The 26,491-nt window shown below is 38.2% G+C and overlaps 2 protein-coding genes across 2 annotated transcripts; one reads left to right on the top strand and one right to left on the bottom strand.

Moving 5' to 3' along the window:
• Positions 1–465: 465 nt before the first annotated feature.
• Positions 466–7,681, bottom strand: LOC126593095 (casein kinase 1-like protein HD16). The gene is made up of 17 exons (XM_050258976.1): positions 7,443–7,681; positions 6,235–6,697; positions 5,793–5,918; positions 5,622–5,695; positions 5,411–5,480; positions 5,273–5,328; positions 5,004–5,075; positions 4,801–4,895; positions 4,581–4,644; positions 4,366–4,495; positions 4,041–4,259; positions 3,820–3,950; positions 2,481–2,655; positions 2,290–2,380; positions 1,255–1,412; positions 952–1,140; positions 466–775 (listed from the first exon to the last, which is right to left on the bottom strand). The coding sequence occupies exons 2-17, from the start codon at positions 6,646–6,648 to the stop codon at positions 716–718; spliced, it is 2,124 nt and encodes a 707-aa protein (XP_050114933.1). The 5' UTR covers positions 6,649–6,697; positions 7,443–7,681; the 3' UTR covers positions 466–715.
• Positions 7,682–13,421: 5,740 nt separating this feature from the next.
• On the top strand, positions 13,422–15,904 carry LOC126593097 (ADP-glucose phosphorylase). The gene is made up of 3 exons (XM_050258980.1): positions 13,422–14,175; positions 14,449–14,742; positions 15,425–15,904. The coding sequence occupies exons 1-3, from the start codon at positions 13,684–13,686 to the stop codon at positions 15,689–15,691; spliced, it is 1,053 nt and encodes a 350-aa protein (XP_050114937.1). The 5' UTR covers positions 13,422–13,683; the 3' UTR covers positions 15,692–15,904.
• The last annotated feature ends 10,587 nt before the right edge of the window (positions 15,905–26,491 follow it).

The raw sequence follows: 26,491 nt of genomic DNA, 5'->3' as shown, positions 1-26,491 counted from the left end.
ATCATTGGGACTCAAATTCTTATGTGCACCTCAAACTATCTATATTTAGAATAGTGTCGAAATTTGTTTTTTGCAATGCCAATATTAACATCTTAAAAAGAATTTAATAATTCTAATGACTCGTTTACTAATCCGTAATCAAATTGAAAGAAAAAGAATTGATAAGGAGTTCGAACGGAGAGGAGTCAGAATTGAATTCCGGTTTAAATTGTTTATTAAAATCTTTTGGAATCAGACTGTAAATCAATTTAAGCAACAATACTAAATTGCTTGTACCAAGTTATCATATCAGTATATGCTGGGTCTACCTATTAGTTTGGGGTGAACTTGAATGATTAAATTTGGAACATGAAATCTGATTACTTAACCTCATTTCTTAAGATTAATTAAAAACTATCAGGTACTTAAAATTCATAGGAATTGCCAATCCAGATTGTATCCATAAATTGGTTTGCAGGCAAGTCCTAAACAAGTTTGTTATGTTTCTATTTACCACCTTTCGAGTTTGAATCCAACACAAAACAGATTAAGCAATACAAACATAACATCATGCTTGTTGGTTGCGGCCACATGTTTTCCAAATACAATTCCATCATTTCGCTCCTACTTGCAGGGAATGGAAGGATTATCCAACTACTCAAAGACCAACTTGTAAAAAGCTCTCAAAAGCTTCACTTGCATTTTTCAGGTATAAACCACATATACACTCAACAAATTAGCAAACGGTCCGTCCGTAACAAATCGATGCAATATAGAGATTTTTTGACCATTTTTCCTGCATAAACAAACCAAACAAACATCCCAAGTTAAGCAGAATCCAGCGTCGGTGAAAATTGTCATGTATATGCCTCAATAGTAATACCTCTCATCTCTGGTGTGCTAAGCCGAGACATTTGAGCCCCAGATTATAAAGAATAACAGAAAACTAACACGAGACACACAGTTTCTTACCTTTACATGGCTGCTTGGGAAGGCGGAGGTACGCAGAGTTTCTTGGGTTTCATCCATCAACTTGCGTTTTGGTATGCTCAAAATGAAGGCTGCTTGATCAGCGGTGGCAGCCATGGATGTTATTCTGTAGCCACCTTCCCATCGCCTGTGGATGCCTTCACTTGGGTATACAAAATCAAGCTCCACAACCTTGTATTTTCAAATCAAATGCAAAAGGGGGCAAATGAGCAATCATCAAAAAAAGAAAGAACATAATTTAGAAATTCAAGAATTCTACAGAGTTGACTCTGAGTAATAATATACCTGGTCCGAAAATCCAGCATTCCTGGACATAACAACACCCCAGCGATTGCCAGCGGTTGTCATGGATGTTACATGGAAACCTTCTTTCCACTTCTTATTTATCCACTTGAAGGGAAAAGATTCGCTTACCTTGTACGACTGCTGGGTGTATGGAGTACCTATATACAACACCATACAGCATAAATCAGTGCTTAGGACATGGTCCGTATTACATAAAAATATAACGGTCTCCCATTTGAATGTTTCATTTACCAGCATAACATGCAGATGATCAAAATCCATACACAAGCGTGACACGCAAAAACATACATTCCCATGTGCTCATTACTATGCCAACTTAAATTTAAAAAGATTAATATTGAAATTTTCAACACCAGTATTGGGCCACGGATGCAAAAGACTCCTAATGTTTTTTTTTTTTTTTTTTGAAGTTCTATAGCAAAAAAAAAAAAAAAAAAAAATCATCGAGCTTCAGATGCAACTCTGTTCACGGGTTCTCATAAGACACTTGCATTGCCGAAATAAGCAGGTTATAAACAACTATAAAGGTGGGGATGAACATAAATATAACTTGTCACGTGTAGGTAGGTAGCCAGCTTGCCCCAACCAGGAGGATGAGGATTTCAAAACGCATATCAATGTTCATTAAAATCAAGTACAGCACTTATTCTATGTTTCATTCAATGTGTTTTCTTTCAAACAATTTAAAACTAAGGTTCAGACATTACAATAATGGATCCAATGGCAATTCTAGAGATATAGAACCTTTGACTAATCAAGGCATTCCGATCCACAAACCACAATGGATCCAAAAACCAGTAGAGGAAAACATCAGAGAAACAAGAGATTAGGGATTTGGAAAAAATAAGAAACATCACATATTTCACGATTAACCAGTGCCACAAACGTGTATAATAGAAGCACACAACACATTTCCATACAAAAAATCAAACTCATAATAATTTAAATATTAATAAAAAAATCAATCTCATAATCATTTAAATATTAATTTCAATGGTAGAAATAAATGCAAACCTTTGGACATAACAACCAAGGAACTCCCATTAGCCGCACCAGCTATTGAACTAATATAGAAGTTGTTTTCCCACTGTTCCATGATCCAATCCTGTCCAGAACCAAACAAAATAACAAAGATAAGAAATACTTCAAGATGTGCATACATTACTAATACAAGATGATCGAATATACTTATTTCATATGCTAACCTTATGCAGGAAGACAGTTGACAGCTCATAAACCTGGGCAGTGAAACTTGTCCCTGCATCCATGATTAGAGCCCATAGACTTGATGAAGACGCTACAGAGCTGATATACAAGCCATCTTCATTACCCTTATCGACATGCTGATGCAGCCTTGAGTCCGCCACATTGTAGTGATACCTACATGTCCAGTAAGAGGCTTACTTAATATTATGCAAGAAAATTTTATGTGGGGCACCTCCCTGGTGACACACCACTTCATTCTAGGTTCAAGCCCAGGCCATCCTAGGTTCAAGTCCAAGCCATGCCTCTTGGTTTCCTTACAAAGAGTGAAAAATACCATGCAAGAAAACAATTACAATGTACACAACAATTGCAATGTAGACAACTAAGTAATTCTTATATACAGACACATCAGAATCATCATTATCATGCATCTCAAGAAACCAAAATCAAAACAATTTAATGTAGTTTAAGAGAAGTCCATGTATCATTTACATTTTATGGAACTACACTCAACATACACGTATCTTATCTTTTTCCATTTTTCCCCGTATTTGTCTTTGTTGAAACCTAAAATACAGGGACCTGATACAAATTGTGACAGTATACAAGGGCATAAAAGCTACTGTTTCCCTCTAACCAAAACCAAGTGCAGCTTATCCACAAAATTGATTAAAGTCATACAGGTCAGAAGACATAGGAAACCGGTTTTTAAGAACCATGACAAACAGAAACAAAAGATACCAAATAAATAAACAAGTATGAGAGGATATCAACATTTGGTAAAAGATGAAAATAGTAATTTACGCATGCTTTCATTAATTGAAATCTCGTATTTTATATTCACTTTATACATGATTAAAATTTAAACCATAACTAGAAACCAATAAAGAATAATTTATTTAAGAGCAATAATGTTTTCCAATTAGGTAGGCAGCATTATAATTTAGATCAAATTTCAGAAAAAGGTCAGTTAAACTGATATTTAAGATATTTCTAGTAACAGACCACCACCACTTGAGCCAGGGAAACAAAAAAAGAATATCACTGCCAGTCTCCATTAGTTAGCTAATTTGCTTATGCACAACTAGCAGTCAAGATAATGAAAACTAATCCAAAATTCATACCCCTTTTGGGACTGATAAACTGTATAACAACCTTCTCAACGAAAATCAAACATTAAAAATACTTCAACTGCTGCTGGTACCATTTATCAATGTTACAATATGGAAATAATGCATGTTCATATGAAAATGAGAATTATAAAAAAAATAATGTAGGAGAATTCCACTGCACAATCACATATTAGGGGAAATCAGACTGAACAAATGTATAATTCACCTTTGCTTCATTGGACGACGCGCATTGTACACTGAAATCCACTGGGTAGCAGGACTACCCAGTCGAACTTTCTTCTTTGGCTGTTCATCTTCTTCCAAATTAATAGACATTCTTCCCCGTTTTTGTCCTACCTATTTATGCAGAACGTTGAATAAATAGAAAGTTCGAAGAATATCCAAAAAAAGATTAAAGTACAAAGTTGGAAAAGTAACCAAAAGCACCTTAAGAGCTCCATCAATTCTAATTGGTCTTAGTGGCAGGCATGGCTCGATCAAGCTTTCAAAGAAGGATATCAACTTTGCATAATTTGGTTCTTCATCAAACTTCATAATTGTAATAGCTTCAAGAAACTGTTTGAATGGGGGAGGGCAGAAGCAGCACATCAACTCTGGAGAGGTGGCCATCTTTTTCTTACAAACAAGAAAACTCTTGTTATCCCCCTGTAATTTCAAGAAAAAACAAGAATATAGGTTGTCAGCTTTATATGAGACCAGAATACAGAGAGCAAAACGCATTTAAATATTAATGTGTATGCCAATGACTCACCTGATAACCCTGCCAGGGTAACCTTCCTTTTATGAGAAATATTAATGTGTATGCCAATGACTCAAGATCATCCCTTCGACTTCCAGTCCGACCTAAATGTGCATGTACACTTGCATACCTTATTGTTCCTCTGCCAAAAGTAGAAATTTCAATATTTAAAGGCCATCCGGAAGATGACTGAGCACATGTAAGACCATTGTTCTAACATTACAAACCTGAATATGTCAGGCCTCTGATCATATTCAACATGTTGACCAGATGCTTCCTTCCATTTAGACGCTGAAAACAAAATTAGAATATTTATATAACATACGTATTAAACACTAAATTTGGAAATAGGACTTACAATAAATAGGAAACACATCATATATGACCATGCAAAGTACACAAATAGTTTGCGTGAAGTTGAGATAAGGAAGCACAAGAGCGGCATACCCAATCCAAGATCAATAAGATATAGCTTCTTCTCATCAGGTGTAGCAGGTTGACCAAGCAAAAAATTCTCTGGTTTTACATCGCCATGCACAAACCTGGTTTGAAATGAAAAATCCATGATAAGAACTGGTAGCAAAGCCTGGGGAGGGTTGAAAAGTTGCATACACGTAAGATTATAAGTTAAAGTTTCCAATAAACCTTACCCTTTTAAGTGAAGCTTTTCAAGAATTGATATTGCCTCTACGGCAATGCATGCCACCATATTTGGAGACATCCTGTTGCAGACATAATAATGAATTATAGGGCTGCATAAACTTTGATGCACACAAGAGACGTTGGGGCATATATTCATATAGGTTTTGCAGGGTGTCGATTGTGTGCATGTGAGAGAGAGTGAGAGAGTGAGAGAGTGAGAGAGAGAGAGAGAGAGAGAGAGAGAGAGAGAGAGAGAGAGAGAGAGAGAGTATCCTACGATTGCCCAAGAGAATTCCAAACATCCCAAAGACTGGGTCCAAGAATGTCCATGACCTGAAATATAATAGACCCATCAGACAATGTAAATGAGTACGGACTCCAATCAGATAGTAAGGAACTCCAAATCAAATCTTACCAGAATGTAAAAGTCTCCCTGGCGACCCTTGTAATGAACCCAAGGAATTCCATAACATCCATTTAGATTACTATTAAGAGATGAAAATAACCACAAGAATCAGAAGAAATATTCGAAACATTTCAAGAGTAATGCAGATAAACTTAAAGATAGTTATATGTAATCTTGTAGTAAAATACTAGGGAAAAAAAACGAGGAATACAAAACTCACTTGTAAACTTGCCACTCATAAGGAGGGCCGTAATTGCAACCTTTACTATTTCGGTGTTCAAACTTCAAAGCAACCTGTAAAAAGAATAAAAAAATATCATATATTTGTGATTCTGAAAATAAAAGTTGTAACCAAAAAGAAAATAGAAGTTCAATTAATCAGATTAGGTACCTCAATAGCGTCAGGTCCTGTCCTATCAGTGCCACCACTAACCCTTCTGCCAACATAAACTTGCCCAAAACCACCCTTACCCAACTTCCTTTCTACCTTGTACACAGGAGAGTTACCAACTTGTACCTGCAGCAAGCAACGGAAACTCTTAATTTCTGTATACGCAACAAGACATTTATTAAAGGTACCATTCCTTTCAAGGAGAACGGTTATATTCTTATTTGGCCATCCACGTCACTGGAACAATTAGATTTGGAAACATAGAACTGTTTTTTTGTAACGCTGATAATCAGCCAAATAGAGTATAATCACCAGAGTATTTAGTCATAAAAGCTGGTTCTACAATTAGTAGTCCCACATCAATGGAATTAATAAAGTGTGTTTATAACTCTAAAGAGACAAAAACAGACCCAATCAAAAGTATTAAGTACAGGCTATATACCCTATCAGGAACAGGAGTCCCGCCTGCTTCTTCTTCACCTCCCACTATTTTGTCCGCACTTCCACCACCCTCCATCGCAATATCTTTATCTGCTACAACGTCCGCACGATTGTAAATGGGTTCAGCAGCTCCTAAAGCAGCAGCTTCAGGACGGACCTCGCAAGGTTCAGGGTCTAAATCTATCAACCTAACGCCCCGACCTCTACCAGCTGCAGTCTGCCTAGTGGGTATTGCCGGTGAAGGACCTTTTGCTACAGCATTACCACCTCTTCCCCTACCACCACCTGCTCTTCTCCGAGGTTTATTCTGGGCAGGTAGTACACAATTTTCGGCCTGACCAATTGGTGGTTGTGAGGAAGGCTGAAGATCATCAAGCCGTTTTGATCTGCGCACTCCGCTTCGCAACTCTGGCATCCTCAGCCCATGCAAATCACATTCCACCCAATAATCCCTTCAGGATACTCTGGAACATAAACAACAGGAAAGAAATCACTAAAATTCTTAAACAAAACACAATTTATTGTTACAAGCATAAAACTGAAACAATACCATGAATGGAATTTTAAACCCCATTGCAGGCACATCCAGACCATATAATTTTGCTGTATCATACAATAATATAATAAGAACAAGAAGAAGATCGCAACAACATTGATCGATCAGGAAAATCAAAACAAACACAATAAGAAAAAAAATCCTGTGAAGCTTGCCTCAGTTGGTTCCTATAGAGGAAAAGTAGGGTACTGAAACAGCAAATATACTATTAATGGGCATGTTTATATCGCTTGAAAGATCTAAGTTCCAAAAGCCAAGCAACAAACGAAAGGCAAATGCCCAAATAATGTTAATAAAATGAATCCGTTCCGATTTTCCAGTTCTGTGATATCTTTTGTTTCTTTATCCTAATCGGTCATTTTTCTTTGGTCAATTCCTAACCAGTCATTAGCTTCAACCTAAAGCACGAAACTTCACCAAACTCAGCATTCCGACAACGATGACTCTGACCAAAAATACATATTCAGCTACACATTCAACGAATGAATCAAATGAACAAAACGAATAAACATCCGAATCAGATCGATTTGTGAGCAATCAGCACTCCGATCATCGAAGCAAAGCAGGAAACTTTGAATACAAAGCGATCATCGAAACAGTTGAAGAAATGAAAAGGCAAAATAAAAAGCACGCAAAAAATGAAGATTGCTCACCGATCGGCTCCAGAAAACGGAGAAAGCAGGAGGAGGATGAGAGGCCGAAACGGATTCAGAAGGGCGATGATCGGTTTAGGGAGCAGATCGTCGTCGTCGTCGTCATCGTCGTCGTGGTGTTGTTCAGTGAAAACAAAGCGACAGAGGCACACACATTTTCCCTTCTTCTCCCTTCTCTTATCAGAAACAAGCTCAAAAAGATTTTTGTTTTTTTTGGTAATGAGAGATTTGGATGCTTTGAGGGCTATAAATAGAGCTGAAGCCCTCACCCTGCCTTGCCTTAAGTACTTTTCTTTCTTCTTTTTCTCTTAACAAATTATAATTATTTAAAATTTCATTTCATTTATGTTTTTTCCCTCAGAAAATTAAATAACATATTTTGTTGATGGTGGTAGTGCGTTCTAGACTTCTAGTTGAGTGGAGCAACTTAAACCTAAATGTGAATCACGGTACACTGTTACAGTAGAATTTCGGTTATAATTGTGTTCATTTTTTTCTCTCGATCTCTAGAAAATAAAAGGTAGTAGAGCATCGTGGATGCCCTAATATGTAAAAAAGGGTGGCGTTCCAAAACTAAATTTCAAAACTGATGTGTCTAAAAATGAGTGAAGGTGTGAAATGGTGTCCGAATAAGCTTCTTGTGCGGTTTTATATTTTATATGGGAATGACAAGGACATGGAACATGAAAATGTGGCCTTGTAATAACCAAAAGCTCATTTTTAAAATTATTTTCTTTTCCTTTTTCCAAATTATATGTTATTATTATTATTATAAGAAAATATGAGTATTTGTGAGTTAGACACAGTTTGACCTGATCAAATTCCAAAATTACAATTACAAAGTCGTGTTCTTCTAAAGTTTTTATTTTGAAAATGTGTGAAGACCGAATGTATATTTACCGTAAAAATAAATTAGTTTAGATCAAAAATATAAAATATTTGACAATTTAATAAATCAAAACAAGAAACTAGTTTTCTAATCATGGATTTTAAGTTAGTTTTGCTTTATTAAGTTGTCAAATTTTTAAATCTTTGAATCTAAACTAATATAATTTTATGGCTAATACACATTTGGTCATCAAAATGAGAGGAAAGCAAGACTGTACAATTACATGAGTGTTTGTGAGTTTACACAATATTCCTTGCATTGCTTGACCTACTTTTTATTTATTTATTTCATAAATCATATTTGATTGGTGATATTCCTTTATTTTATTTTTTTGCCAACCTCACACATATGATATGAGTTGTAGGATTGAGAAGTAATTTCCCTGCCTTCCCCAAATTCCCTAGTAAATAATTTCAATAAAAAAGTCCCAAATGTAAAATTAGTTGGTTTGACTGGAGGTAGCACAAATACACTGGTATAAAGTAGAGCTAAATGTTAAAGGTGATTATCAAGCCATCACCATCAAGAGCATAAAAATCTCTTGGTCAAATGTTCTCAATATTGACATGGTTTCTTCTCAAACACTTTCTATAGTTGTACCAAAAATTACAATTTATCCAATTGTTTTTTTTTTCAATACATGATAAGATAGTATACACTAAATTTATCTAAATAACATATGAAGGATTTGAACTTAGATGTTTAAGAGAGCAGGGCCGACCCTGTGGGTGTGCAAGTGGTGCCACCGCACAAGGCCTCCAAATCGGATGGGCCCCCAATTTTTCAATTTTACATGAATATACGTATATATACCAATATGTGTAAAAAAAATATATAAAATCAACTGTTAGCACAAGTGGTACTTATGTTTCTCTGTATCCGTTTGAGAATGGATTCGAGGCTTTGCCTCCATCATTTTTTACTTTATTATTATTAAATGCATAAATTTCCATAAAAATAATATAAAAATTCCTCAAAACTAAAATAAAAATTCTAACCCTGGACCTTTAAGTTTTTTTTTTTTGAACCAACAATATTATTTAAGCTAAGGGGAAGGGGGTGTGACACGCCCCAATCCCGATATTCCCCGAATACCAGGATAGGCACGTGCTGGCCGACATCCGAGGATGACGAAAACCATTTATTGAGTGCAAATGCTGAAAACAAGGGATAGATAAAACTTATAAATGTAAAAGAATAAGGAATATGAATTTAAGGAACGTGTTTAGAGCACACATCTAATCTAGAACACTAAAAGAATTAATATAAAAATTGAATGAACAAATGAGTGGGTCCAACACCGAGAGGACTCAAAGATGCTGGCGGAAGTGCCTGGACACCGAGATTGTATGCCTCGATTTTAAGTCCTGAAGAGGGTGCAAAACAAACTTGAGTATACCAAGTTGATATATATATACTAAAACAATTATCAACGTACTAACCCTCAGGTTTTATGAAAACACATATATATCATGATAAACATAGGTTTTACGAAACCTAGCATGCCGTGCAATGTCTCAAACCATAACTTGTATATATAATAATCAGTAGTGAATGTCAAATAACCCTCAAGCCCTATGCCGACTCCCCGTCTCTAAGCAGACAGTCAGAGGAAAATACACTTCATGCCTTATGCCGGCTCTCCGTCCCTATGCTAATAGCCAGAGGAAAAACATTTCAGGCCCTATGCCAACACCTTAACCGTCGCCCGGGACGGAACAGAATCTATCCCTTCGTCCCGTAGTGGAATAGGGACCACTAGGTAAGTACAAAACCATTGAACATATATATATTGAAATACAACTTCATAATATAAAGTCATCCATCATCTATACTATAAAGAGGTGTTCGAAACATGTTCTAAATATCATATCGTCATCCATCAGATATTCTATAAGAACATGAGTTATAGGAACAATAATAATAATTCAAAATAGTCTCAGTAAGCATGTTATCTCAAAGTGTTTCATATAACATAATTGTTAAATCATGTTTTTCCATGTATGCATTTCTACTATTAAAACATGCATTTTTAGAAGGGGTCCACTTACAAATATTTAGCCGCCAAAGAGCCACGCAAACTAACGAACACGGAATCATCACAAATAATTACCCCTAAGCACATAAATGATCAAATTAATAAAACTCTATTATAACAATTGAAATTAGGAAAACGGATGTCGGAAACGGATTCAGGACGTCGAATTACCCTACGAGGGTCCATAATAAATTTCGTAAAAGTCAACACAAAGAATATTCCCTAATGGAATATTTCTCATAAAGGGTTTGGGCAGGTTAGGGTTTAGGGTTTGAAAGGTTAAAGGGTTTAGGCTTAGACCTTTAGGTGGGTTGAGTTTAGTTTCAAACAAATAAAATACATAAATAAATAAAAGGGTTCCAAGGCCCAAATGTCATATCTGATGGGTTTTGGGTCAATGGGCCGAAGGCCCTAGGCTGCACAAAAGGGGCTTGGGCTTAAAGGCTCGGCTTGAGTTCAAAACATGGGTTTTTATAAAACTAAATAAATAAATATAAATAGATTAAAGGATTTTGGTTGGGTTTAAAAGGATAACGGGCTTAAGGCCCTAGGTTTGGCACGGCCCAAAGGGCCTGGTTCAAAAGGATCTGGGCTTGAAAGCTCGGCTTGAGTTCAGAACATGGGTCGCCGGACCCAATTGAAGGAAAATGCCGGATTTTGGCCAGAATCTTAGACAAATTTTAAACGTTCATAACTTTGTCAATACTTAACGAAATCGAGTGATTCAAAAATAGAAATCATAGCTCTTGATGAGAAGAAGAGAATGGTACCTCACACGACATCTAACTAGCCGTGGTTTGGTCAAAAAATGCTTCGAAAGCCTCGGAGGTCGCTAGAAATTGAGTAAGATTCAAATGGATATAACTTCTTCAATACTTAACGAAATTGGGTGATTCAAAAAGGAAAGTTGTAGTACTCAGGGAGATGAAGAGATTGATACCTTGTACATCGACCAACTCATCGTGGTTTGGCAGAAAATTGGCTCGAAAGTGACGAGTTTCTCGCTAAAATCTAGGAAAGCCTTCTCAAGGAGTTTCTGCAATGCCTCTACGTCCACCACACATAAACATGGTCAAAGAACGAACTACAAGGACATAAGGAAGAGTTTTTGGAGTGTTACTGAGGCTTACCAGTCGTCGGCAATACGACGGACTCGTCGAAGTTCCTCTGTGCTCCACAAAGACGAACTGAGAGAGGGAAAGAGAGATAGCTAACGCGGTAGTGATGGTGATGTTGTCGTCGTTGATGGGGTATGGGCACATGTGTGTGTGGGTTGGTCCTCAGGGAGAAAAAGAAAGTTGCAGAGAAAGCCGAGAGCAAGATAAGGGAGAGAAGAAGAAGAGGGAGAGAATGAGAAGGTTGACTCGGGGGAGAACAAAGAGGAGAGAGAGACCGGGGACACAAAAGCAAGGTGGGCCCCCTGGGCACACCTATTAAGACCCAAAAACAATTTTAAAAGCAATATATCCTCAACCTTAGTGTAAATACAAATTAAATTAGGGGTGAGGTGTAACAGGGTGAGCTTAACCTCACAATGAGCTAACAATGATGTAGTTCAAACTAGTCTTTGGCGAGAATCGAACCTAAGACCTCTCACTTATAAGTGAAAGATAAATACCACTAGATTTTAGTACTAAGTGGCTGGACCTTTAAGTAATTAAGAAAAAAAAATCATCTTTTTGTCAGTTGATTTGTTATATTTGTTTGTGCTATTAGAATTTATAGAAAGCAAAACTGAAAATGGAAAAAAAAGAAAGTTAAATTCACAATTTGAGGACCTCTAATTCACTTTTTCATAGGGCCCTAAAATCTCAGGGCCGACTTTGAAAGAGAGAGACAGTACGCTGTTTTAACTAACTTGAATAAAAGGTCGTACCCAGTGCACAAGGCTCCCGCTTTACGCAGGGTCTGGGAGAGGTGAATGTCGGCTAGCCTTACCCCCATTTATGGAGAGGCTGCTCCCAAGTCTCGAACCCGAGACCTACCGCTCATGGGCGAAGACACTTGCCATCGCACCAAGTGCGACCTCTTTTTAACTAACTTGAATAAGCTAAATAAAATACTAGTTGTTACTCACTAAGCCTTAACTAGTGATTGTAACTTGCAACACATAGTGGCATGATAAAGCTAAGTTATGTCCTCCATAACGATGTCAAATTGAATAGTGCCCAATATGAAACAGAGATCGCAGTTTTTTACTTAAATTCGAGTTAAGCTTTGTATTGGAACCTTGCAATCCTGAGCCCGTTGCACCCTTGATCCACGACCAACAGTCATGCAACGTGGAGGGAGAGTTTGCAAGAAGGCCGGTCATTTTATAAGATGATCCTACATCATTGATGAAGTTAAAATTAAATTTGGTTTATTAAATAACTTACATACCAAATGACTATTTAAGTCTAACGAAATTTTAAAAGAGAAAATCATTAAGAAAAAAAAAAACTAATGAAAATTGTTTGAAAACTTTAAGTTTTAACAATAATAACAAAATAAAGTGTAAAGTGAATAGTATTATGATTGACTTTTTAGTTTAAAAATGTGATTTTTCGTTAAAATGAATAGTACCAAAAGTTTTTCGTTAAAGTTTTCTAAAAAAAATGATTTATCACGAGGCAGTCTAACATCAATCTTAAATAGTAACAATTGTTGAATTATTTTATGTAACTCGTAGATGAAGCTTAAGGAAGCCAACATGGTGGATGAGAAAACCTAATGTTCAGCACCAAATGACATTACTGCAATCGTTCCAATGGGCTCTTAAACCAACCAAAAGACGAAGGAACTCATACAATTATCTTATTTCCAATTACTTTGCTTACCATGTGATTGAAAAGGATTTGAAAGTGGTAAGGAGTTTGTTTCCTTAAGCAAGGTTTTGAGTTCGAGTCTTGTGAATGGAAAGAGCTTGCCCTCTCAAATGGGGTCTGATCCGGCTCGAGGGATTAGTCCTCGCCTACGTATGGGAATACCTGGATTCATCAAAAAAAAAGGATTTGAAAAATTCAAGGTATTATGCAACTACACAGCAAGAGAGAAAAATGATCCCCAATTGGAGAAATCCCAAAATCTTTAGAAAACGAAACCAAACAGCCATAATTGACCCAATGTGTATTGGAAAATGTAAATGAGATGTATTAAGATAAATTATAATTTAAAAAGCGAATGGGAGATGGTTTAGGAAATGTGGGTTGCGGTTTAGAAAAACAACGAGACCGAATCAACGCGTTGTTTGTTCATCATAGTGAAATATCATCTTCATCAAGGGGAAAAGCTTGATTAAGGAAGAGGCATCTAACTGACACAAAGGGAAGGCAATGGCATCAGATTCAGCAGCTCGAACCCCGCAACTGAGGAAAGACTCAGTGACGAAGCGGTGGGTGATATTCTCACCCGCCAGAGCCAAGCGACCTTCCGACTTCAAATCCAAGTCCCCCATCAACCCCAACTCCGACCAACAACAACAGTGCCCCTTCTGCATCGGCCACGAGCACGAGTGCGCTCCCGAGATCTTCCGGCTCCCGGCCGACAATCCGGACTGGACAATCCGGGTCATCCAGAACCTCTACCCCGCCCTCAGCAGAGACATGGACGTCGTCTCTGCTCAAGACCCGTTACACCAGAACTCCGATTCGGGTCCGGGTCGGGTCGTGATAAGTGGGTTTGGGTTCCACGACGTGGTGATTGAGACCCCTGTTCACTCCGTTCAGCTTTCCGATTTGTCGGCGAGACAGATCGGCGAGATTCTTGTTACGTACACGACGAGGATCCGGCAGCTTATGATCCACGATGTCATCAGATACGTCCAGGTTGGTTTCCGGTTTAATTTATTTCTTATTAATCAGTAGAATTCTAGTTCTATATGGACTTTACTGCCTGGTTTGCATTTGGAGATTTGGGTCTTTCTAAAAGCATAAGCCTTTAAGTTAAGTAAATGTGCTTTTGCAGGCAGGGGTTTAGCCGAGTTGGTTAGAGCAATCGAATCTCTCTCCCCGTAGTTTAGAAGAATTTAGTGTACTTAAAAGAGAAAGTGTATCTCAGTCCGTTTTCCATTTAAGCTGATTTGTTGTTTATGTTTGAAGGTGTTTAAGAACCATGGTGCTTCAGCTGGGGCATCAATGAGCCACTCTCACAGTCAGATAATGGCACTTCCAATTGTTCCAACTGCAGTTGCTGCCCGGCTTGACAGCATGAAGGAGTATTTTGATCAGACTGGGAACTGCAGCGTTTGTGAATTCAAATCTTCAAAGGATCTGTTGGTTGATGTTTCAGCCCATTTTGTTTCAATTGTACCGTTTGCTGCTACATTTCCATTTGAGATATGGGTTATTCCTCTCGATCACTCTCCTCATTTCCATGAACTAGACGCTGACAAGGTACTTAAACCGAGTTAGCATCCTTTTTATTTTGAAATATTAATTAGAGAGCATAGGTATAATTTTGGTAAAAGTGAAAATCTAAGTGTAAATTTGGGTGATCATCACTTAAATTCTGCTACTTTCATCCTGCAATGTGGATAAACTGTTAGCTGGGTTTCTTGTTTGCAACAGTTATTTACACAATATGGGCCCCATGGCCATCTGTATACACGGAGGGGTATTATGTTAGAACAGCCAAGTTTTGAGAAAAGAACATATTCTGTGAATCAAACATCAATGGCCGGGAGTTGCTTCCGGTATTGTAGTAGAGACTATAATAGGGATAGCGTGACGTTCAAATTTTAAGGGTTTAGGACTTTGTCTTTGACTAGAAAACAAACCTGAAAAGAATTGATCTGAAGGAGGCCAAAGGAAATTAGAACTTTAGAGATGCGCTCAAGGGTATTATTTTAGCTGGAATTGTTTAAATTTGTATCACTTAGAAATCTGCATATTGATATTGCAGTACTAAATAATTGGTAAAACATTTGCTTGTATGTTTAATATGTGTGCGCTACCGTAATGTGAAAACTTGTATTGTCATACACTCAGAGATGGCACATTCAGCGCATCTGATGATGTAAATATTTTCCTTTAAACACATTTATTGTTTGCTTAGTAGCTATACGCAACTTTGCAGGCAGTTGACCTTGGAGGGCTCCTAAAACTCATGCTTAGGAAGATGGCTTTGCAGTTGAACAATCCGCCGTTCAATTTCATGGTTCAGACTTCTCCTCTTCGGGATAGTGCTTCACAGTTATCTCACTCCCATTGGTTTTTGCAGATCGTACCTCAATTAAGTGTTGCGGCAGGGTTTGAAATTGGAACTGGGTGTTACATAAACCCGGTATTCCCCGAAGATGCTGCAAAAGTTTTGAGGGAAGTAAAAGTCTCACCTTCGGTATGAAGGTCTAAGAAGTTTGGTAATATCATATTCATACCTTCTTTTTAGAAGAAATTGAATGTGAGAACCATTTCTAATTTCTACGAGAAAACCAATGTGTTATCTAATTGTATGAGAAGCTTATGGTATTTGTCTATTTGATCAAAACACGTTGGTAATAACCCTTATTTTATTTTGTCTTATAAAGAATAATGACGAAAAATGTATACTTGTGTATATTAAGGTGTGTGAGGATTTCTTTCGCCAAAAAGGTTGATGTGCAAGAGTTTTTAGCCTTCTTAGCTAAAATGGTTCAACTTCTCATTTTGGTCACTGAGATTTGAAATCGATAAAAGTAGTTCCGAGTTTGTCCAATATCAATCATTTTGGTTCTTTTGCGAAAATTTTTGTTCAATTAGGATCCAAATGACAAAAATACATTCAATTTAATAAATAATGAGTCAAAATGATGTATTTTTGTCATTTTGTTCTTATTTAATGAAAATTTTTTACGGAAAGACCAAAATGATTGATGATGGATAAACTCAAGGACTACTTCTATCGATTTCAAATCTTAGGGACCAAATTTAGGAGTTACGTCAATGTCAATGACTATAGAACCATTTTGACTAAAAAGCCGAGTTTTTATTTGTTAAAAAATGGAGCTCAAATCAAAGAATAATTAGAGTGTTGCAATTCTTCTCCAAAGGGAAACCCCACCACTTTCATATTGAAGATACTTGATTTATGTAATTACAACGGTTTTTATTCTTCGTCTTCAGCAATTATCATTATGGTCTAATAATATTTCTCGCTCTGTAAAAATCAACTTAAGAGACACCGATCACATCCTTGTCAAGAGCTTTGGCTATGTAGCTCTTGGAAGATGAAACTGTAGTACCGGGATGGCACGCACTGATAGTACAAGTTTTGAAGCTGGGTTGTAGCCTCTTATGAATGTGGAGCGTTTATACACATTTTGCACTCGCCCCATCACAAAATCGTTTTAGAATTAAAGTCAAATTACTCTGGAACCAAAATTAACAAGTATTCGGAGCATCAATTGCGCATCTCAAAGTTGATAACTATGCGTTTTAAATACGGACTATGACTCCGGCTCAAGCCTTCAAACCATCTGTCTACAAAATCGATGTCCAAATCCAAATTTGTAAGCGCTCCACAAGTAGCAAAACCAATTTTGTTGCTTATGCATGCGATGCAAAAAGAGCCCAATTTAAGAGAATCAAAGATTCACAGCTTCAACTTCAACATGATTTAAATCATGCGCAAAAAATAATGTTTTAAAGTATTGAAGTTAGAACTTGAAACTTTAATTGATTAATAAAATGTCAATGCAAATAATATTGTTTGTTAAAAATAAAAGGACATTTTCGTCCTCGAGGAAAGTTTCATTGCGTGATCCAGTGGAGTTGGGAGAGCGGTGGAATTTACAAGGAAGATTTGAAAATCTGGCTGCTCACCCACTCTCTGTGTGTAAACTGTCTGCTCCCAAAAAGGAAGCTCATCAATACATACAGCCCTCCCCAATAATACGTTTATTACACGAATTCTTATTCAACCCCCTAAATTACAAATTCTCAAATACCAAAGTAACCAAACTCCCTCTCCTCCTCCTCCTCCTCTCTCTCTCTCTCTCTCTCTCTCTCTCTCTCTCTCTCTCAAAAGTCTCCGTTTCAGCTCAGCGTCAAAACCCAAGCATCAGGAGAGAGCAGCTTTGAAGGTATTTCTCAGTTCTCGATATTAAGGACACTACATTATTCTTAATTTCACTTCTTGTTTTGATTTTTAATGTTTGTTGGTGTTAAATCTGAAAAATCCATTTCTATGTTCAGTTCTTGTGCTGCTTTGCCCTAGGAATTTTATCGTTTCCTGCAGCAAATGAATATTTGTCTGTTTGATTTCTATGCAAATGTGAGAAAAGAAACCAACTTTTGTGCTCAATTTTGAATTTCAACATTGAGGACTAAGAGATGCAGAAAAGTTTTGACATTTACGGTTATTATTATTAAGGACTATAGTGTAAAAGATAGGACATAGAAGTATTAGTTTGTAAATGTTGCTATAGTCAGTTAGAGTCTTTGTTAATATTGTTTGAACAGTTAGGATTGGTTATAAGTGAGTTGTCAATCATCTGTGTGGTGATGAAAATGTATAAATACCAACGGTTGTAATCTTATTGATAAAGATATGAAAATATAACTTTTCTATCATGGTATCTCTCGCCTCTGTCTAACGACCTATCCTCTTCCGATCATCTTCTCTCGCTTCCCCTCTTTCTTCCTTTCTTCAAACCCTAAACCATGGTGAATGATGCATCTCCTACCTCTGGCTCTGTTCTTCCCTCTCCAAATTCGTGCCCTAATTCTTCTGGCACTTCTCCAATTGCATCGATTACGATCCAAAATATTGGTTCAATGGTGCCAATCAAGCTCACAACCACCAATTACCTCACATGGAGTGCGTTATTTGCTCCGATCTTCCGTCGTTACAATCTCACTGGAATTATTGACGGCTCTGTGGCTGCTCCGCCCAAACTTTTTCGCGACTTTTTTGGAAATGCAATCTTGAATCCTAATTATGTTGCTTGGTATAAGAATGATCAAAATATTCTCATTTGGATCAATTCGACTCTCTTTGATTCTTTGATTCCGTATACGGTTGGTGTTAATTCTTCTCGAGAGCTCTGGTCTAAGCTTGAATCGCGACTTACTGCAGCTTCACAGTCTCATGTTCATGAACTTCGTTCACGACTCCGTACAATCACCAAGGGTGATTCTACTGTAGCTACATATCTTCAACAAATTGAGGAGATCTCTGACGCTCTCGCCAGTGCTGGTGCTCCAATTGACGAACATGAGCTTTTTTCTGTTATTCTTCATGGACTTCCTTCTGATTATGAATCCTTTGTTGATGCGATCTAGTTTTGTCTTGGATCTACAACCATTGATGAACTGCATGGTTTACTACTGACCAAAGAAATTCAACTTGCCAATCGCAAGAAACCAACCGCCTCAGGATCTTTTCAAGCGTTTCATTCGTCTCTTGGATCTTCTGCTGGAATTCTTCCTCTACCATCTCAGAACCCTAATTCTCAGGCGTTTCTTGCTTAGAATTTTCCCAATTTCAATCAGTCTCAAGGTCGTGGTCAAGATCATACTTTCAATCGAAATTTCTCAATTCCTAGGTCCAACAACCAACGTTCGAATTACTCCAACAATTATCAAAGGAATAATCAGAGGAACAATTATTCGAGGAACAATCGTGGTGGACGATTTGGTTCAACCTTTTCTAGCCGCAGACTTACTTGCCAAATCTGTCGTCAAAATGATCATGAGGCTGCTGAGTGTCCTCATCGCATGAATCCTCAATTTGGTTCAAAGACTTCACCATCTGCAATGTGTGCCAATGCTGCATCTTCCTCTGCTCCTCCTACTTGGCTTTTCGATTCTGGTGCAAGCTCTCATATGACTAATTCAGTTGCAAACTTGCAAAGTTTAGAACCTTACACTAGCCCTGAGCAAGTCTACGTCGGTGATGGCAAAGGTTTACCTATTTTTCATTCTGGTTCTTCCATACTTTCTACTACTCAACATGACTTTGCTCTTCGCAATGTTTAACATGTTCCTGATTTAAAACAAGATCTATTATCTGCAAATCAATTTACCATTGATAACTGGTGCTCAATTACTCTCTATCCTTTTCACTTTACTGTGAAGGATCTTTCTTCGGGGAGGATGCTTTTTAAAGGCCCTGTGAGGAATGGCTTTTACCCCTTCACTGCCTCTAGTCCAACCACTGGTCATCATCACTTCTTTGCTGCAACAATCAAAGCTTCTTCTCAAATATGGCACCAACGGCTGGGCCATCCATCCTTTCAGCTTTTAAATAAAATAGTCTCTAAGTCTAGTCTTCCTGTTTCTACTAGCATGACTAAGTCTTTTTGTTCAAATTGTGCAATGGGCAAAAGTACCAAACTTCCTTTTGTATCTAGTTCTCCTACCATCACTCGACCTCTGCAACTTTTACATACAGATGTATGGGGGCCTTCATCTGTTATGTCTGTATCAGGTTATAGATATTATCTCATTGTTGTTGCTGATTACACAAAGTATTGCTGGTTTTTTTCCTCTCAAGTGTAAATCTGAGGTCTTTCAGACCTTTATTGAATTCAAAGCATTGGTTGAGAATATGTTGCATACTTCTATTGCTGTTTTGAGATCAGATTCTGGTGGAAAGTTTTTAAGTTCTGACTTTACTCAGTTTCTCAAAACTCATGACATTCATCACCAACTCAGTTGCCCTCACACACTAGAGCAAAATGGTTGTGTTGAACGCAAACATCGTCATTTGGTTCAGATTGCTCGGACTCTTCTGACTGCATCTCATATCCCTCACATTTATTGGGTTGAAGCTTTTTCCACAGCAGTGTATCTTATTAACCGACTGCCTACTATGCTCAGGTCCTCTCCTTAGGAACAGTTATTTCACAAACCGCCATCATATGTCACTCTCAAAGTGTTTGGTTGCCGATGCTTTCCCTGGCCTAAACCCTATACCACATCCAAATTAGAACCTCGAAGTAAACCTTGTGTCTTTCTTGGTTATAGTTTCAACCATAAAGGATATAGATCTCTTGATCTTGTAACCAGGCGAGTTTACATATCTCGCCATGTTATCTTTGATGAATCAAATTTCCCTTTTCAGCACATTATTGCCATATCTTCTCCATCTACTTCCCCAACCTCCTCACCCTCTTCAATCCCATCTACCTTAGTATTTCCTATTCTAGGTTCTTCCCCACCATCTCCATTTTCTTCATCTCTTCCTGCACCTATATTACACCCTGCTACTTCTTCTAATTATGCCGATGTACTGTCTTCTGAACCTCTATTACACCCTGTCAGTTCATCTAGTCCTGCACTCTCTGTTCCTCCCACAAACACTCATGCTATGAAAACTAGATCTAAGTCAGGTATATTCAAACCCAACGCCTATGCAGCCACTAAACATCCCATTCCTTCTCATCTCACTGCGGATTTCCTACCTACTACCTGCTTACAGGCTTCAAAACACTCTCATTGGAGACAGGCTATGCAAGAGGAATATAATGCTCTTCTCACTACTGGCACTTGGTCTCTTGTTCCTTCCCATCCTTCACAGAATCTTGTGGGTTGCAAATTGGTCTTTCGGATTAAAAGAAAAGCTTATGGCACTATAGATCGGTATAAAGCTCGGCTGGTTGCTAAGGGGTTTCATCAGCAAGCAGGCTTAGATTATACTGATACTTTCAGTCCTGTTGCCAAGCCTGTTACCATTCAGCTTCTTCTTACTTTAGCTGTCCAGTTTGATTGGTTTCTTAACCAATTAGATGTCAGCAATGCTTTTCTTCATGGATTTCTGTTTAAAAATGTTTTCATACAACAACCAACTGGTTTTCAGGATCCTACTCGGCCTACACATGTTTGTCATCTTCATAAGTCACTTTATGGTGTAAAATAGGCTCCTCGAGCTTGGTATGAAAAGCTGCAAGCTGCAAGCTGCCCTCTTTTCTATGGGTTTCGTTGGTTCTCAAAATGACCATTCTTTGTTTGTTAGGAAAGCTCATACCTTGGTATTTGTTTTGGTTTATGTAGATGACATCCTGGTTACATGATCATCTTCACAGGCCTGTAAGGATACTATTGCTCAACTCAGTGCCTTATTCTCGATCAAAGATCTTGGCCTATTACACTTCTTTCTTGGTATCGAAGTCAAAAGGTCATCCTCTGGCATTCTGTTTTCTCAGACCAAGTATATACTGGAATTACTCAAGAAGGCTAAACTGGAAGGTGCCAAGCCTTGTCCCACACCTTTGAGCACTTCCACATTGGATCACACTTCTCATCTGTTATCTAATCCCGAAGAATATAGGTCTCTTGTGGGTGGTTTGCAATACTTAACCTGGACACGTTTTGATCTGTCCTTTGCGGTTAATCTTGTCTGTCAATATATGCACAGTCCTAGAGAATCTCATCTTCAAGCTGTCAAACGAATTCTGAGATATCTTAATGGCTCTATTGATTTGGGGCTATGGTTCTCCAAATGTGCCACACCTCTCAGTCATAATGCATTCTCTGATGCCGATTGGGTTGGCTGTGCTTTAGACCGACGATCAACCGGTGGATATTGCATCTTTCTGGGCACTTCTCTCCTTAGCTGGAGTGCAAAGAAACAACCCACAGTGGCTCGGTCATCCACTAAAGCTGAGTACCGATCTTTAGCCAATACGGCAGCTGAGCTTACCTGGTTGTGTAAACTTTTGGTTGATGTTCACTTGGTTCTTCCCTGTTCTCCCCAACTGTGGTGTGATAATATTTCTGCTTTGTCTTTAGCTAAAAATCCTATATTCCATGCTAGGACTAAGCATGTTGAAATCGATTATCACTATATTCGGGAGAAAGTGCTTTGCCGTGCTATTTCTGTTCATTTCATCTGTTCTCAAGACCAAGTTGCAGATATATGTACAAAGTCCTTGCCCAAGCCCAGATTTCTGCTTCTCCGAGACAAACTCTCTCTTCGGTTCCCTCAGATCAGTTTGAATGGGGATATTAAGGACTATAGTGTAAAAGATAGGACATAGAAGTATTAGTTTGTAAATGTTGCTATAGTCAGTTAGAGTCTTTGTTAATATTGTTTGAACAGTTAGGATTGGTTATAAGTAAGCTGTCAATCATCTGTGTGGTGATGAAAATGTATAAATACCAAAGGTTGTAATCTTATTGATAAAGATATGAAAATATAACTTTTCTATCAATTATAGCCGTCCAAAATGCTCAAAAACTCATTTTTTTTTTCAATTCTTGTGACTTGGGAAAGTTCCAAACATTTCCAAAGTCTAGGATTTTCATGGATTGTGTGTTTCATTCTATGTTTCTCTTGCAAAACTTGAAAAATCCATCTTATGAAACCATATTTATTAGGCACTAATAATTTCTATAAACCTTTGGTGAATTGGATGCATGCCAACAATGGGTACAAGTTTAAGCCCGATACTGCGGCGTGAGTTGGAAAATCTGGATAAAGATGTTGACAGTCGTAGATCAGCAATGAAAGTGCTGAAATCTAATGTAAAGGATTTGGATTCCACTGCAATTCTCATGTTTCTTGCTCAAGTTTCTCAGACTAAAGAAACTGGTTCTTTGTCTGAAGAATGCACTATTTCGCTGTACGAAGTTCTTGCACGTGTTCACAGTGTTAAAATAGTCCATCTGATAAATAACATCATGACCACCATAATGAAGACCTTGGTCATTGGCTTCGAGTGCAAGGTCTTTCCCTCTTCAACAGGCATGCTCAAAGGTTGTCCTAACTATTGTTCTATATGGGATTGACCCAACCACCCCTGAAGACAAGAAGAGGCACATTATTCATTCACTTTGCACTCCTCTCTCGGATTCTCTCTTGGACTCTCAAGAGAGCTTCACTTATGGAGCTGCCCTTTTCTTAAGATGGCCCTTGTTGATTCAGATAATTGGCGATTTTCTTCAGATGAGATGGTCAATAGGGTATGTCAGAACGTTTCTGGAGCTTTGGAGGAGAAGTCTACTCAGATGGTCAATAGGGTTAGTCTAATCATCCTGATAGATCAATTTCTTTTGATGAAATGAATGTGGAGCTAAAAATATTCACAAGGCGACACGTGGATTTTTGACAAAAGAAGACAAAACTACCCTTGGGGCATACCGAGATTCCTACGCGCAAGCAACGGGCAATTATTGTCACAGCCCGTCCCGGAATTTTTAATTCCGAGGACATGAAATTACGAAAATGCCCCCAATACGTGACTAAGGTATAATTTTTACGTTCGTTATATCTAAGCTCCTAAAATTTGGTAAGTAGAGTGGAGACTTAGACTTAAATTTTATGTTAGAATTTGTAGTTGGGGATTGGGTAGGATCCCACACCCCTCAATTCTCTCCCTCTTTCCCGTACCCTGTCTCTCTCTCTCCTCTCTCACAATCTCTCATTCTCTGTCTCTCTCCTTCGAACTCACACGGACAAACTCCAAAACCACCCTAAACTTCTACCAACGACGGAGTTAAGACCACCATCGAACTCCTGGAACCTCCACGATCACGTAGACACCAATTTCAGGTAAGTTTTACTTCGGAAAACCTAGATTCTAAACTCCCCGTGAAAGTGCACTGTTCATGCACACGTAAATCTTGATGTTTCAGGGAATTTCAAGCTCACAGTGAGCTTAGTGAGGTCCCAAGGAAGCTCGGAGTACTTCGTTTGAAGGATTTGGACGCCGGGATCACGTGGTTCATCTTTGGCCTGTTTTCTTGGAATTTTTCCGGTGAGATTTCCTGGTTTTTAGAGATTTAAAGTAGTATATTGTGATTCTACATGTTTGGGGCTTCAATTTGATATATTATACGAAGAAAATGGTTGAGAAACGAAGGAGAACAAGGCATTTGAAAAATGCCCAGTTTTCCGGCCACCGGAGAAAAACCAGTCCGGCGAACTCGCGAGGAAGAAGGTGCGCGTGGGCGCGCGTGGACCCGTGCCTTCCTTGGCGCGTGGGGGCGCGTGCTACAGTAAAATATGTCGACGTCCGTGACGTCGAGTAGATCACTGTGGTATATTCATATACCCAAATTGAGCACCGTATGAGAAAGTTATTAAGGATTGTTGGTTAGGTGTTCAAATAACGTTTTATAGTTTTTGCATTTAGGTGAAAATATGAATTGACGATCCGACCGTTGGATCATCACCAAACTTTGATACGTTGCAATACGTAATGTTTGAGGATTATTGGAACTTACGGATTGGGAATCCGAGTTACGGATCTTCCGGAATTGGAGTTGTAAGTTCATAAAATAAAATGTTAACCGTCACTTAGTTTTGTTAATTGACGGAGATCCGACCGTTGGATGGTGATGAAATTTTAGGATGTTGTCCTAGAGATATATTGTGGACCTCTGGAAGTTATGGATTTAAAATCTGAGTGGCAGCTCTTCCGGATCGATCTATGTAGTGACGTATTTTATATAAGTTATATATTCTATCGATATGAATTCTGAGGCTGGATTTGATTACTGTTCTAGGCGGCGATCGTCATGACGCCTTAATGTGTGGTGCTAGGGAGTTGTTGGACGAACTCCAGGTGAGTGGGCAGTTTTGTTTTCCGTATACATATATACTTGCCGTTTTCCCAGAAATTGAAAATGCATGAAATTATGCTTTAAATGAAAATGTATAAAAGTATATGAGATATATTAGTTGAAATGCCATGCATAGAAGTATGCGAAAAGTATATAGAATTATACGAAAAATGTGAATTGAGATGCTATGCATAAAAGTATATGAAAAGTATATAGAAATGTGAATCGAATTGCCATGCATGAAATGATATGAAAAGCATGAATTGAGATATGATGCATATGAATGAATGGTGCGGCGGACGCACAGGTGAGTATCAGGTGAGTATTTAATTACTGTTATGATGATGTTGATGTATATTGAGCTCAAATCCTGCACCATAGTTTAGTGCTTATAGTATTCACCGCATCGCACGCTCGCCTTGGATCCAAGTAGATGCTGGTCGCACAGTCCACGCGGAGTGGGTGCGACGGGCCAGTCGTAGAGTGTTAGTGAGATTTCGACTGGTGGGTGACCTTAAATTATGTGCACAGATGATTGATGAGAAAGCACTAGAGCGTAATATTAACCATTAAGTCGTACAGACTACATTAGGTGGTTCCGACTTATGTGCAGAAGGCCGTACAGGTCACAGAGGTGACTCCGGCAGAGTGAGAGTGATAGATTTTGAGCTCTAGGTTCAACCGTACAGGGCTATTAGAGGGCCTCCGGTTGATTACTTTCTTGCACCTGATATGATTATTGTTGATGCATCCATACTTAACTGTTGAATTAGACATGGCATGGCATGATTGATAAAGAAAAATGTTGAGATAGTAAAAATGAAGTTTTGAGAATATATATGTATATTTATATTTTACATTTCTGGGAAAGTATACAAGTTTTACGGAGAGGGGTTACAATGTTTTGAGAAATGTTTGGATTTGGAAAAGAATTGTTTTACTGACCCACTCAATTTTGGTTTTGCGCCCCTTCAGGTTCAGGAATCACAAAGGTGTGGTGGCTACGAGGAATTCAGCGGTGTTCTGACAGAATGGACAAAATTAGGACGCACCTTCGGGTGTATTAACTTTGAAATTGTATAATTAAAGCTTTCGTACTGTGCAAATGGTTACGTCACTCTCACGTGATGGCCAGCATGCCCTCCTTCGGGACGGGGTGTGTCAGTTGGTATCAGAGCATGGTTGCAATCTTGGACATCTTGAGAAGTTTCTAGTGAATTCTGTCAGAACTACATCGCCTCGTAGCAAACCACGTAGTTAGAGGAACTTAGTCTCCCTGATTTAGCGGTTTAGGGGAAACTATTATTATGGTGATTCAGTATATTAGCAAAATGGACATTTTAAAACGGGTTATGAGTTGAATTTGAATCACCTTATGAAATGATGAACCTGAGGGAACGAAGTGACGGTTTAACCGTTTGGAAAAGAAGTTTCGGATTATGCAAGTCAAAGGAATCTTCCTTCTGACAGGGGGTCGAGACGACTACCTGGTTTTGGGTATGAATTTGTATCCTGGTGGAAACAAGAGTATGATGTGTTGTCACCGGAGGAACAGCCGATTTAAAATTGTTTAAGGACTTGTTTAAGGAAAAGTTTATCCCTCCGGCATTTATCGATGGTAGTAAACAAGAGTTTACAAATATGAGACAAGGAAGGT

This window comes from Malus sylvestris, chromosome 12, assembly GCF_916048215.2.
Source record: "Malus sylvestris chromosome 12, drMalSylv7.2, whole genome shotgun sequence".
NCBI lineage: Eukaryota > Viridiplantae > Streptophyta > Magnoliopsida > Rosales > Rosaceae > Malus > Malus sylvestris.
This window is presented reverse-complemented; position numbering and strand designations above follow the sequence as displayed.